This window comes from Oncorhynchus tshawytscha, linkage group LG12 (assembly GCF_018296145.1).
Source record: "Oncorhynchus tshawytscha isolate Ot180627B linkage group LG12, Otsh_v2.0, whole genome shotgun sequence".
Classification (NCBI taxonomy): Eukaryota; Metazoa; Chordata; class Actinopteri; order Salmoniformes; family Salmonidae; genus Oncorhynchus; species Oncorhynchus tshawytscha.
Window position 1 is genome coordinate 35,980,718 of NC_056440.1, and position 15,090 is coordinate 35,995,807.

A 15,090-nucleotide genomic window follows, 5' to 3' on the forward strand; every position below is an offset into this window, starting at 1 on the left:
TTTAAATACAGACCATTTTTATGTGCTTTCAAGCTTCAGCACTTGCCTGACCCGTTCTATGAGCTTGTGTGACCTACCACTTCGCGGCTGAGCCATTGTTGCTATTAGACGTTTACACTCCACAATAACAGCACTTACAGTTGACCAGGGCAGCTCTACCAGGGCAGAAATTTGATGAACTGACTTGTTGGAAAGGTGGCACCCTATGATGGTACCACTTTGAAAGTCACTGAGCTCTTCAGTACGGGCCATTCTACTCCAATGTTTTGTCTATGGAGATTGCATGGTTGTGTGCTCGATTGTATACACCTGTCAGCAACGGGTGTGGCTGAAATAGCTGAATCCACTAATTTGAAGAAGTGTCCACATACATTTGGCCACGTAGTGTATAATCAATGCATTTTATGACCTCCAGGTTCCAGCATACTGTTTTTGTTGACTGACATGAAGTAGAGCGAATCCCTTTCCACACCCTTTTAGATTTGTCCAATGAACACGGACGCAGAGTGTACTAGCATATTACGTGTTGATGTAAGAGAGCTAGCCAAAATAGAGTCCAGACATAGAAACACATTTGTCGTAAAGCAGTATATTTGTAGATGTATTATATTGGGAAACTGTAGAGTTGTTACTCGTCGCAGAGAATACGTTAAACACAATGGGCTTCTCTAGGAATGTGTGACTTTGTCGGAGTTCATACGGTAAGAGATTCCCTTGATCAGCTGGCTAAGTTCGCTAGCTAGGATAACAATAGCTAGCTAGGGAGCTAGCTGATAACTATCATTTGTTGAAATCATCTGTCTTTTCCTGGAATTCATGATCAAACAGCCGTGAACAGTTAGCTGGGACCAACGGATTTCTTAAATCTCGAAATGTTGGGCTTTTTACAGAATGGTAACGAATTATTCGGAAACTGCTAACGAAAGCAAGCAAACAGGCAGCTACCATTGCCAATACTGAGTAGCTAGCTAGCTAATTTACATAGTCTTGTCATCCAACTGAAATATCATTAGCCTCTTCATATGAATGTCTTCGTAAACCTGCTAGCTAAACCTGCTGTCACCAATCTGTCAACTAGTCTGGTGACATGACAAATCATAAGGCCAAAACGACGTATAAGGTAGCTACAGACTGTAGCACATTCTGCATCTAATAGTTTTCGTGCTGATTGCCATGACTCACTCTCTGTTGTCTATTTCAGATTGAAAGAGGAATGACAATGACAGTTCCCCTGCCCGTGAGAGGAGGCTACACTAGAATACAGCTGTTCTGGGACCCTGAACGACCACAGCCTGAGTGACAGAGCACTTGCATTGTGGAGCTTTTGGGGAGAGAACTAGTAGCAGGCAGTACACTTGGGTAAAGAAACACTAAGGCAAGGTGGAGATGTTTGCCAAATTGAAAAAAAAGATTGCTGAGGAGGCTGCCACAGCTCCCCGGACCGGAGTCCGTATGCCTCGCTCCTGCAGCAAAGAGTCCATTACGTCAGTGGGAGCAGACTCCGGGGATGATTTTGTAAGTACCAGTATTGTTACCTCACTGTCACACAGTCCATGCCAGTCATCTTTTGAACCCACGAAGAGTAGTTGGTCGTATGACACGAAACAAGGTTACCCAGGCTATTCTAAAAGGAAGACATCAAGGAAAAAAAGATGGCTTCTGGCCTCTAATTTGAATAGTCTTAAGTTTTGCACATATGAAATGAAAACAAAGGTAATGTATATCCTTTACGCTCTTTCAATTCAACATAACTGATCTATAACATGATAGGCTTTCTCAGTGTTTTGAGAGATTCTGTGGCCCCTACCTGACCGTAATGGCCCAGGCCCTCCATTAGTGTTTCACTCTGTGGCCAGATAAGAGCCCCAGGGACTGTCATGATGATGTAATTCACTACCATTTACATGCAGCATATCAGAACGCCCCTGCACCGTGATGTCAACAGTGCTGCATTCACTATTGGCTTTATGAATATCAGCAAAAAAGTAGGCCTAATATACAATTAGTTACAGGGAAAGAGCAATGAAGCAATTTGCTGCAATTTGAAGTTTGGTGTAATTGTCTTTTTTATATACAAGTCGACAGTGTCTCTTGGATTATGATTTGGGTCAGTGAGTCAGCTAGCCTGTTGTTATATGGTTAGGTGTGTCTGGAGATTGGCATCCAGAAGCCAGTGGATTCCATGGTCAAGTGTGTAAATGTACGATACCACCACTCTTTTGTCAATGATGACATTAATTCAGAAATATTCCCCATTGTAGAGCAGGTTAAAGGGATAGTTCAGGATTCGGCAATGAGGCCCATTCTTTACTTACCCAGAGTCAGATGTCTTAAACATCATTTTTATGTCTCTGCATGCAGTTTGAAGGAAGTTGCTAACTAGCGTTAGCGCAATTGCTAACTAGTTTAAGTGCAATGACTGGAAGTCTATGGAAACAGCAAGCATGCTAGCTGTTCCTGTAGACTTTCATTGTGCTAACATTAGTTAGCCATAGCTAGCAAAACTCAACTTTCTTCATACCGGAAGCAGATGCATAAAAAGTAATTGCCAAAATCCCAAACTATGCCTTTAATGCATTGTTGAGTCTTAAGGCACAAACCTGTGTAACATGAAGCTCCAGCTCAGGTGTCAGATCTGCCCTGCTCTGTTCACTTGACCACACATGACAAGTAGGCACTAGAACAAACACACACAATGTTCCTTTTCTCTTTTGGAGAAGGTAGCTTAACATACTGTATGTTGAGACAATTCCGCTTAAATCTTTGAGGCTAGTTGGTAGTCAATGTGATGGTGTTATTGCACTGCTGTTTTAGACCTGATATAACTTTCAGAATATAATTAGATACTGCATTGTGTTGATATTATTGGAAAAGCATCAGAAGTGTTGATCTGTTCAGTTGGTATCCCCCCCCCCCATGAATGGAGTGGCTGATTTTACAGTGTTAGCCAGATCCAGTGTCTTGGGGCTGATGTCTTTCCTGTCTTGTTTGCACCGTTTTGAATTATTTAAGTCATTGACTGGCAGTGAGATCAAATCAACTGGTAGGCTATCCCTCATCAAATTTGTAGTGAAGTGAAATCAGGATGACATCAAATTTAGGTAAAGGGCCATTTCCACAGGAAATTGAACAACAACACATTTACACGAAGAGCAGTGCAAATGCAAAGTTTGGTAACAATGACGGTTTGCATCTACACTGTTCTCCGAGTAAAATGTGATTTTGTAAAATGTTCACTGGAAATGGTTAAAAATAGTCCTTGTGCATAGAGTTGCATGGTTTGTTTAAATTTGAAGTAATTGTTTTTTAATTGTAATTGAGTCTCGGCATCATTCTGTTACCATGGAATTGCCCTAAACACACTCATAGACATGAGTTGGGTACCTCTGATATGAAATATCGTTTTGATATATCTTGTAAGTGGGATATTTCATAGACTCTTCAACATCCACAACATATGTTTCTCGTACCTGCTGCCACATAACCATGGAAGCTCCAGTGTGACCTGCTGTGCTGATGAGGAACCCCTCTATTCTCTGTGTTTGTGTTGACCTCCAGGCCTCTGATGGCAGTAGCTCCAGGGACGACCTCTCTTCCCAGATCCTCAGGAGGAATGATCAGATTCGCAAGCTGGAGGCCAAACTATCAGGTAAGACATGTCTGTATGGAACCAGTTTAATCAGAGTAGGATGAGGTGGTTGCACCCAGGCCTAGACACTCATCTACGGTTAGTTTTGCGTTTACCCCAACAACAATTAAGGTTAGGTTTGGTGGTGGGTAAGCTGATTCTAGATCTGTGTCTAGTGTACTTAGAGACAGCTTTTACCAAGAGCAGTACGCTCAGGTGAAAGGTCACATAACCAACGGGTGTCTGGCTTCAGTCTCGACCTCATGGCTTTTGAACTTAACACCGCCGATATGGTATCTTTTACAATGTTTCTTTATTATTTACCACATTTCCATCTGGTGAACATTAAGAGCAAATGCCATGGCATTTAGTCTACCTTTTAGGTTCTGTGTGTGTTTTTTCTCCCAGATTAGTGTGATAGCTACTCCTCCCTTAGAGGTGTTGTGTGTGACCCCTTAGAAAAGGTTAAAGGTTGCACATCTTCACGCAGCCTCTTAACCAGGATGGTTTTCTCATCTAAGAAAATCATTGTTTGTTTTTTTTTCTTCCATTTTTTTTTCTCAATCATGTTTTTATTTTATTCCTCCTCCTCCCCATGGCTTTTACCCTCATCCACCTGCCCCCCTTTCCTGTGTGTGTGTGTGTGTACGTGTTTGTTTTATGTGCTGTTGGTGTTCCATCACCACACCTCCTGCCTCTAGACTACGCTGAGCAGCTCCGACTTATGCAGAAGACCAAGGACAAGCTTGAAATTGCATTAGAAAAACATCAGGATTGTACGTACCTTTATTCTCCAATCTCCTCCCATTTTAGGTTCTTTCTTTCTCTCATTTGTTTGTCTGCTGGCTGTGGTAATGGTCACCCAACGCACCGTCAATCGATCAAGGAGGGTTTCAGAATCATATGCTGTCACGTCTATATAGGTTTCAATATTTAAAATATATATATATATATATTGTTGAAACAATGTCTTGTTGACATATAATTGTTTTTAAATGTTTGTGGCACTGTTTGGAAGTAGGTAAGTATTTCTGCTATGACAATTATGTGAGACCATATAAAACAGTGGAAGTTTTATCAGTATGTAAATGTCTATTACTTCCCCTTTTTTTAAAATAATAATCAATGTTATAACAAACACCAATGTACTAATGTAACCAATAACAATAAAACATCTATACAAATAAGTCAATTTGGATGTCTGTGTTGGCCATGGTTAGATGCACTGCTTGCCTGCTTCAGGGAAACACCTAGCTTTTGCTTACTGGACACATTCTATTGTCAATATTACTCTCACCCTTTCAAAGCTAGCAGCTACTAACCATTGACAAATCTACAACCTGCTGTTTCAATTGAGCCATCTTTGGCTAGCCAGTTCTATTGCTCATTCTCTCTCTCTCCCCTCTTTCTCTCTCTTTTACTATGCAGCCTCCATGAGGAAACTGCAGGACCAGAATGAGACTCACCAGACCAATAGAGCCAAAATGGCCGAAGGCATGGCTTTGGCCCTGGACAAGAAAGACCAGGTGAGCATCATATCCTTTGCACCATGAGGCATACGTTTGTGTGTGTTTATAGTTCAATTAATTCCTGTCTTTGTCTGTAGGAATGGATGGAAAGGATGTCTACGCTGGAGCAGGTACTCCTAACATCTAACTAATATTCTAGGTTCTCATTCAGCCAGTCAGTCATTGCCTGTGTAGATGAGAGCTCTCTTCTGTCTGGGGCCCCTCAGGAGAAGGCATCTCTGTCTGTGCGGCTAGATGAGATGATGGAGCAGAGCCTTACTCTGTTCCAGAAGAGGGATGACCTGGACGAGCTGGATGGCTTCCAGCAGCAGGAGCTCGCCAAAGTCAAACACATGGTACGCACTACTGACAACAAGGTCCTACTGTCTAACTCTAACCCACCACGTGGCATATAGGAGGCAATTCAAAACATATGGTAGTTTTATGCTTTATCTGTCTGTCTATTCTGATCCAAGCTTTAGCTATGTCGGTAGCCATCCACCTTGGTTAAACAGCACTTTGGTGGGAGAAAAAAGTGTTCCTATTACCCGAGACAATAATAGTAGTTAAACATTTGTTTTAGTGACGTCCTTTCTGTGGTGTCTCCTGTTTCGTTCTGGTAGTTACTGAGGAAGGAGGAGCAGCAGGGCCTGCGGGAGCGAGAGCTCCAGCAGAAGGAGACCGAGCTGCAGACGGCCAAGAAGGGTTTGTCCGAAGCCCAGGAGAAGCTGCGGGCTCTGGGAGAGGAGCATCAGGAAAGTTGCAGGCTCAACACCGAGCTGGAGATCGAAAGGTTAGGACAGGACACAGTGATTGCAAGATCTTGCTCCCCTAACCTCTTTAAAAAAAAGTTGTATAAGGGAGAGTTTGCCTGTTTTCTTCTGGGTTGCCTGAGGATTTGGTTGTTGTCTAACAGTATAGGGTTGTGTGTGTGGTCTCATTTAAGAAAGGAGCTGCTGGAGGTCAAGGAGAAGGCGGAGAATAAGATCGCTGAGCTGGAGGGCAGAGGCCAGAACCTGCAGAAGGTCATCCAACAGGTGTCTGAGGACTTCCAGAAGGTTAGTCCTCTAACCCATAGATTCTTCCTTGAAAAATCCTTTCACTGTGTTGAAGTGGTACATATCTGTAATGACAGCATATGAATACAGTTAGATAAATGTGATGATAACAGTTTATAAAATTATTCACAATGTAGCAATCTCTCTGTGTGTGTGTTCTCAGTCGCGGAGCGCTGAAGCAGCTGTAGAGAAGTCTCTCTATACCTTACAAACTGATTACAATGCCCTGAAGCTGCAGCAACACAAGGTAAGACCACATCACAATGTAACTCCTTATATGGGCAATTCCATATTTCTGTTTTCCAAATCTGCAGTTTTTCCAGTAAATGTTTTTGTTTGGCATACATTTTAAAGTGAAAAATCGAAGTGTCGGCGTATTTCCGTTACCATGGAATTGCCCATATCTAACCCCTCCTCCTCACCCAGTGTGCTCTGTAATTGACCCATCCCTCTCTCTCCCTGTTGTGATCCCCAGGCAGCAGTGACTGATGAGGACAGGGAGCGTGTGCTGCTGGACCTGCAGGAGAAGGTCTCCTCTCTGGAGAGACGTCTGCAGGGCAACCTGAGTGAAGACGAGCTCCTCCAGGAGCTGCTCAAAGAGGTAACTACAACAGTCAGCTAATCCTAAAGACAGAGGGACTGCTGTGGAATTGGTATAAGGAAAAGACCATAGAGAACCATAAGTAAGCATTTCACTGTTAGTCCACATCTGTTGTTTATGAAGTAGGTGACAAATAAAATTAGATTTGAATGGTGATGCATTTCAAGTCAAGTTTATTAGTCATGTGGACAGAAACACATGGTGTACAATGAAATGCTTACTTGCAGGTTTAAATCAAATCAAATCAAATTTTATTTGTCACATACACATGGTTAGCAGATGTTAATGCGAGTGTAGCAAAATGCTTGTGCTTCTAGTTCCGACAATGCAGTAATAACGAGCAAGTAATCTAACTAACAATTCTAAAAAAAACTACTGTCATACACAGTGTAAGGGGATAAAGAATATGTACATAAGGATATATGAATGAGTGATGGTACAGAGCAGCATAGGCAAGATACAGTAGATGATATCGAGTACAGTATATACATATGAGATAAGTATGTAAACCAAGTGGCATAGTTAAAGTGGCTAGTGATACATGTATTACATAAGGATGCAGTCGATGATATAGAGTACAGTATCAACGTATGCATATGAGATGAACAATGTAGGGTAAGTAACATTATATAAGGTAGCATTGTTTAAAGTGGCTAGCGATACATTTACATCATTTCCCATCAATTCCCATGATTAAAGTGGCTGGAGTAGAGTCAGTGTCATTGACAGTGTGTTGGCAGTAGCCACTCAATGTTAGTGGTGGCTGTTTAACAGTCTGATGGCCTTGAGATAGAAGCTGTTTTTCAGTCTCTCGGTCCCAGCTTTGATGCACCTGTACTGACCTCGCCTTCTGGATGGCAGCGGGGTGAACAGGCAGTGGCTCGGGTGGTTGATGTCCTTGATGATCTTTATGGCCTTCCTGTAGGAAGGCTTTCAACGTACCTTTCAACAGTACGACAACCATAAGAATCGAACAAATAATGAACACAAATAGAAGCTTAACCCTTGGCCTATATGGATAGGGCTAAATTGAAATGTTTCTTACAGAAGAAATATGAAATGCATAAGCACGGTAGCAATTGAAAGAGAGCAGTTAGAAGATTATTGGGAAATTATTAGACCAAAGTTCAGGATACAGCAGTACACCTGACACGAGACATTGCACTGTTGATTTTGTGCATTTTACATTTACTGTACTTTCTGCCACGTTTGTTGATAAGCAAATCTTAAAATATTCTGGATAAATTTAGTAACATAAGAATGTGGTGTAGGTGCAACATAAGACAAAATAATAACAAGGGTTGGACTGAGAGGACTAACTGCTGTCTCCAAAGTGTGCACAGTTCCTAAGTCACTTCCATGTACTTTGATGACTCAAAGAAGAGTCTTCAACTAGAAAGGTGTTTTTAGAGCTCTCCTAGCTGTGGCATTGAGGAACTAGAGCGAACACACTTGTAGTTGTTTTGAACACAGCCCCGCCTCACACAATTACTGCTTACGAAATCCCAAAACGGTCCATTATAAATTGCATTCTTTGTCAGGTGGGCATCATTTGGAAGGTTGCTCTATTGCCAACACGACTAGCAAAGTTCTACAATACGAACTTAGTTAGGCTTCCACAAGGCCATTCAGAGAAACAGATCATCATTCTGATGATCATAGAAAGGAATTGTGAGTGCATTTAGGTGCGTGTTCTGAAGCCAATTTCTTCCAGTTGCCCAATTAGCGTGAGGGATGGAGGCAACTACTGGTCCCATTCGGTGCTCAAGTTCAGAACAGCTGTCAGTCAAAACGCAGACAGCGCTGTGAAGCACAGAGCCTGAGATCTGACATCATTTATAGCATCTTACTGTTCAGCCACTTCGTTCCAATTTAGCCGCTTATCAGTGTCCAAGTGTAAAGGGTTAATGGAGTAACAATAGAATAAACATTTAGCAAAAGTATAAATACAAGGAAGGCACTCAAACAAATGTAAAGTATAATATTTACACATGTGCCGGGGAAGTGGGATATGGAGATATTTTTTGCAATAATAAATCAAGTCCAATAGGAGCAGTCGTGGTGTGTATGCAGCGTGAGTGTGTTTGTGCATATGGGTGTGTGAGTGAGTGCATGTGTGCTAAGGTGCAGAGAGTCCGTGCAGATGGTCAGTTCAAGTGTTGAGCAATCCTTGTCTCCCCCTGTGTGGTAATGTGTAGAAGTCCACTCTGGAGCAGACGCTGGAGGACACGAGAGTGGAGCTGCTGCAGGCACGCACCAACCATGCGGACATGGTTAGCTCACTGGAGACTCAGGTAAACAGCCTCTTCATCACAATGATATACTACTTCACATGCAACTGGCTTAGATGCTCCATTGCATAGCAGCAACAAATGAACAATTTTGTGAACACATCTGGTAAGCATATTGTATCTTTACTCTCCCAGATATCCAGAATCAACCACCATGTAACTGAACTACAGAACCTGCTACGGCACAAAGACGACTCTTTCAAGAACTACAGAGATAGAACGGACGAACAGGTAAGAGAACGGGCACTGGTGGGAGAGAAGGATGTAAGCATTTCAGACCTGTGCTCTCTCTTCAGTCTTTCTTCTTGTGCTCTCACACATGGCCCCATGTTGCTCTGTCTTACAGATTGCAGGTCTGGAACAGCAGGTGCAGGAGAGCAACGAGAGGCTCAAGAACACTGAGCAGCAGATCACTGACAAGCAAGCACTTCTGGACAAACTGGTAAATATTTGTCTGATTACGGTGAAAGGTGCTCTACCACTACTGTAAATGAAGTTGAAGCTGAGGCTGGAGCAAATGCAATTGAACCTCTTATTTAGACTGATTAGACTTCTTCATGTATCCTATGGGAGCCAGGGACACAGTTAATGTAAGCATGTGTGATGCTGAGACTGCCCTTTCCCCCTGTGGTCACCCCCAGCAGGCAGAGTGGAGTGTGGAGAGGGTCAGTCTGCAGCAGCAGGGCCAGGAGAGGGCAGGCCGGCTGGAGGAGCAGCTCACTGCACTGCAGACAGAGAAAGACACAGAGCAGACCTCTGCCCAAGCTAGGATTGTGAGTTACAGTTGTCAGCTCTCACTTGATCTGTAGATGTTGACATTTTAGTTCACTGAACTGTTCTCAGTGACATGTGCTGCATAGTTTTGTTGCCTGACTGTTAAGGCACATTTTCACTTTGGTATTTGATCATTTCGATGCAGATTTTGATCAGTTTATCCACTGGTCTCGGTGGATTGGTAATCTGTTGCCATGTAATTTGATCTTGGCTACAGGGCTGGCATGGAACGGGACTCAAACAAGGCTGTGTTCCTATACCCTCTTTCTGCTTTTCTTTCTTTAACATCCCTTTATCTGTGTTTCTCTGTCCCTATCCCACATCTCTCTCACCCACCCATCTCTGTTTTGTGTTTCCCAGTGTGAGTTGGAGGAGGTGAGAGGATGTCTGCTGAGAGGGAGGGATGAAGCTGACGTGGCTCTGAGGAGACGGGAAGAGGAGCTGGAGCAGGCTAGGGTCAGACACACTTCCTGCTTTATATTAGGCAGTCAGTTGAAAACAGGAAGTCACGGATTTCCTGATAAACAAACAGTTTTAAGAAAAAAATTAATTCAATGATGTCCCTGTATGTCACCCCAGTCAGAGCTGAGCAGCAGGCAGACGGTGAGTGTGGAGATAGCCATGGCTCTGGAGGACACCAGGAGGCAGAAGGAGGTGCTCCAACTACAGGTCTGGAGAGACATCACACTTACTTTTCTGTACTCTTTTAAATAACAAACCATATTCTCTACACTCTGTTGGAATGAGGTTTCCAAAACTTGCCAATGATATTGGCTTAATCATACTCGGGCAGTTTGAGTGATGTGATTTTCAAATTCATGAATTCAGCTTGTCGATTGTGCTCATAAATAAATTGGCCGTTCACGGTCTTCTTTTCCAGGTAGGACAGATGACGGCGTCACATCAAACAACATTGCAGGAACTGGCCCACGTCACTGAGCAGCTGAAGCAGAGAGAGGAGGAACTCCAAACACTTCGCAATGGTAAACACTTGATTTCTCTGTTGTCGGGTGCACTTTTCCTCTGTCTCCCATGCTATGTGAATTTGGAAGTTGACATCATACCGTGTGGTGTCTGATGCTCCCTTCTACTGTGTTTGTGTTGCAGAGCTGCAGACGGCCCAGAGCTCCCTGTCCCAGCTGCAGGAGGAGGGGGAGAGGCTGCGGGCATGGGCCCAGGAGAGGGAGGAGGAGAAGGACAGCCAGCTGGTCAGCCTGAGGCAGGAGCTCCTCACCCAGAACGAGCATCTGGACTCCTGCCAGTCACGGGTCTGAGCACACAGCGGGCACAGCCATTAAGACACTATAAACCTGTTCTTAATGTCCTTCTTAGCTTCCATACTGTACATAACTCAAGTCTGTCATTACAGATTGGGCTTTTTGGATGTGTTTTCTGACTGTGTGTGTGTGTGTGTGTGTGTGTGTGTGTGTGTGTGTGTGTGTGTGTCTCAGGTGTCTGAGCTGGAGGTGGAGGTGGAGACCCTGACGTTGCAGCTGCAGACTCCAGAGGTGTGTGAACCGGACCAGAATGGGACCGTGACCATGGACGACCTGGACCACATGCAGGAGGCCAACAGAGACCTGGAGCAGCAGCTTAGTGACAAGAACAAGGTCAGTACTGGACCAAACGAAAACCATGATCACCACACAGGCATGTTTGGATAATTACTCCTTGTCTGAAATATCTGGAGCAGGTTAATTTGTGTGTGCTGTTATTGATTGGAATCCTGTTGCTTTACAGACCATTAAGCAGCTGCAGCAGAGGCTAGCCGAGCTGAAGAGGACCTTGCAGAAGGAGCTGGTGAGACATTTAGATACCTTTTTTTAGTATGAGAATCCAATCTAAATCTAATCATATTTTGTTCCGTTGATTGAATATGATCCGTGTGCTGAGTTTTGTGTGTGATAGTTTGTGCCTGTGTGTTCCTGTTGCAGAAGCTGAAACCTGAAACTGAGTTAGAGGAGAAGGAAAGGGCCCAGGAAGGGAGAGGAGAGAGGCAGGAGAGACTAGACAGAACCTTTACAGAGCCCGCTGCATCCCCAGCCCCTGGCCCAAACACCACTGTCACCAACACTTCTGACCTCAATGACTCACGAGAGATCAACTTTGAGTACCTCAAACACGTGGTGCTAAAATTTATGTCGTCCAGAGAGGCTGAGGTGAGAGCAATCTACCTGGTCCCTGTTATCGTAGCTAGACCCCTCAGTATTGGACGTCTATGGTCTTGGCTGAAGTCTAAATCTCTCTCTGCCCCCCTCTCGTTCTGTCTCATAGGCCTATCAGCTGATCAGAGCGGTGTCTGTGTTGCTGAACTTCACTAGTGAGGAAGAGGACATGTTAAAAGAGACACTGGAGTACAAGGTGACTTTCTCCTTTCAGACATCTGTCCCCTGAAACTTCTGTGTCAAATGAATGGGCGTTATGGCCATAACACAGCCAGCGTGTATCAAATGAAATAGGCCATGACACTATTTTTTGTTCTCAATCGGCCTCATTTTTTAAATGCACTTGCTATTTGTTGTTTATTTTTGAATACCTAAGCTGCATCCGGAGGAAGATTGTTATTTTAGAGGCTAGAAAGCCAGTATGAGGGTTTGTGCACAGGCTAGAATAAAAGGCGGCCGGTGCGTGGGAGAGAAAATATCTGTGGAGTTCCAAAAGTACTCGCACTCAAAACCATGAAAAGGGAAAAACCCAAGGAGGCTGAGATGGAAAAATAGAATCATTAATTGAATCCATGCTCTGAAGAATACAGAAGGTGGAAGTGCTAATATGTTTGGGCCTTATGCCTTCATCAGTGCTGTACAAACACATGAAGAAGACAGACTTAAGGCACCTGCTGTGCGCAACAGTTGCAAGCATATAGTTAATTAGAGACTGGCGAATAGGGAATTTATAGAAGAGTAAAAAAAATGGACAATTCATGTGTCATATAAAATTGGAAAGAGACAACAGTCTGGGCTACCATTGCTTTCAAGCACACATCACATATACAGTTGAGACAAGCACAGGGTCAAGCTGCAATGCAGCACCCCTGGATGGAGAGCTAGTTGTGGGGTTAAGGGCCTTGCTCAAGGGCCCAACAATAGGGGAATGTCTTCAGGATGTGAACCCGGCAGCCCTCCAGTTGCCAGATGAATTCCCTCCTATTTTTCCAGCGCCCGGCCCTTCCCCAGTTGTAACTATAGTAATAGTCCAGTGTTACATGTATTTCATTTGATATAATCGGAAAACATTGCTGTGTTTTTCAGATGTCCTGGTTTGGATCCAAGCCTTCTCCAAAGGGTATTGTTCGGCCCACAGTTTCAGGGGCGCCTGCTCACTGGAGCTGAGTGGACAGAGAGAGGAAGAATTGTGGAGAGGACAGAGACACACACATTACTTTTATCATGTCCTTGCATGATGCCTCCCATCACTGTGGTAACCAACTGAACATTGTGAAGAGGACACTACTTAAGCTTTAAAACGGTTTCTGACGTGACAGATTCCTATGTAGCTCTTCAATCTCTCCTTAGAAGGACATTGTTCTTGCTCTTCAAGAGGACAGAGAAGGGCTCCACAATGACTTGGAAAGTCAGTCTTGTCATTAAAAAATGTTTTTTTAAATGTTGGCGGTGAGTCTATTTACAAGTAAAATGGTTAAAGCAGACATGGTATTGATGCATTGATAAATGTTAACCTTCAAGGGATACTTTGGGATTTTGGCATTTATCTTCTTCCCCAGAGTCAGATGAACTCATGGATACCATGTTTGTCTCTTCATCCAGTGTGAAGGAAGTTAGCGGTACTGTAGTTTTGCGAGCCAATGCTAACTACCGTTAGCCGATGACTGGAAGTATATGGTATTTACTAGCATGCTAGCAGTTACCATAAACTTCCAGTCACTGCGCTAACGCTAAGTACTCCTTTAAGAGTAACCCTTCTCCCTCTTGGAATTAACTTAACATGACATCTTTGATGCACACAGTACAAGTATGTCTTACGGAATTGGCCAGGTGTTAAGAGTGCGATGGGTCAGAACTACCAGACTGTCACGACTCTGTTTGACTGAGAAGATTTATTTATGTCTCTGTGTTCAAATGTCTCTGTTGGGAGTACATGATGATGATAATAATAATCTTAAGATTTAATAACCGCCAAGATTTTTCTCAAGAACCCTTCAACACCGGCCTTTCATTTGGTTCTTTCCTATAAAAATATTAATTACGGGGGGCTTATGTAGAAAAGTATCATGTTAGAATGAGGTTTGATGTGAGAGCCATACATCAATGGCATTGATATTAATGGAAAAAATGTTATGTAAAGAGGAGAGGAGTGAGTCTTAATATAATGTTGATTAAGTAAATCATTATTGAACGATATCTAAATAAGAATTATCGGAGGATGTGCTCTACCTTTACCTGCCTTGTGTTTGTGTAAATGACATTCCATATGTCCTATTTATATATGAAAACTGTACATATTCATTGAGAACTTTATAAATCACTGGATGTAAATTATTTTTGTTTGACCTCCTGTTTTACACCATGTATCTGTCTGTCCATGTTGCCAGTCTTGGCTTGACTCTGTTTCACTGTTCATTGGCATCCTGCAAGAAGTGACCCTGTTTATGAGCTTACAATGAGAGGGCATTCATGTTGTGCTGGAGGAAAGGCCAGTGAATACAGTATGCATGCCTTATACCAGAATGTGAACCAGGTGCAAGGCAGGAATACACCAATCTGCACTCTTAATTCTACTCCCATATCATGCAGTGAGAAATCTCCATGTGTCTAGTGACATTACAATACTGTAGCATTTTTTTGGTCACATTCATCAGGTTTCTATAGTCAGTCAACCTTTGGGCTTTAAACTTTCTTAAAATGGACATGATCTACATTCAATGACAAAACACCACACTTCATTAACAGTGACCTGTTATTGAATAGTACCTGATATCACACAAGTTGAGAATTCTGTATGGACTCCAGTGAGGGCTTGAAAGCAATCTGCCTGGAGTAGTTTCATAGAACTACGATATCACAGCACAGGTGACTATGACTCCACTTATCAATGTACGGCAAGGTCAATATCAAAAATATGATGCTTTTTTTGAACCTTCTGTTTGATTCCGCTATGTGTTCAACTCTGGTTTTTAACAAAAAAATAAATCACTACAGATTCTCTTCATTTGCATTTTAACAAGCGTACTATTTAACTAAACCATTTTTGTTTCAATTTATATTGTGCA

The 15,090-nt window shown here is 43.0% G+C and overlaps 1 protein-coding gene across 2 annotated transcripts; it reads left to right on the forward strand.

Moving 5' to 3' along the window:
- The first annotated feature begins 477 nt into the window (after positions 1 to 477).
- On the forward strand, positions 478 to 15,029 carry LOC112263078 (golgin subfamily A member 1). 2 transcript variants are annotated; one of them, XM_024439067.2, is made up of 24 exons: positions 479 to 701; positions 1,202 to 1,515; positions 3,559 to 3,649; positions 4,330 to 4,404; positions 5,057 to 5,154; positions 5,235 to 5,267; positions 5,364 to 5,492; positions 5,760 to 5,929; positions 6,083 to 6,194; positions 6,358 to 6,441; positions 6,670 to 6,795; positions 8,994 to 9,089; positions 9,222 to 9,317; positions 9,433 to 9,528; positions 9,728 to 9,859; positions 10,221 to 10,316; positions 10,440 to 10,529; positions 10,741 to 10,843; positions 10,968 to 11,128; positions 11,312 to 11,470; positions 11,601 to 11,660; positions 11,795 to 12,019; positions 12,135 to 12,221; positions 13,112 to 15,029. In XM_024439067.2, the coding sequence occupies exons 2-24, from the start codon at positions 1,387 to 1,389 to the stop codon at positions 13,190 to 13,192; spliced, it is 2,529 nt and encodes an 842-aa protein (XP_024294835.1). In that variant the 5' UTR covers positions 479 to 701; positions 1,202 to 1,386; the 3' UTR covers positions 13,193 to 15,029. The 2 variants fall into 2 exon arrangements, with proteins under 2 accessions (XP_024294836.1, XP_024294835.1); XM_024439068.2 differs by lacking the exon at positions 4,330 to 4,404 and having other exon boundaries at positions 478 to 701.
- Positions 15,030 to 15,090: the final 61 nt, after the last annotated feature.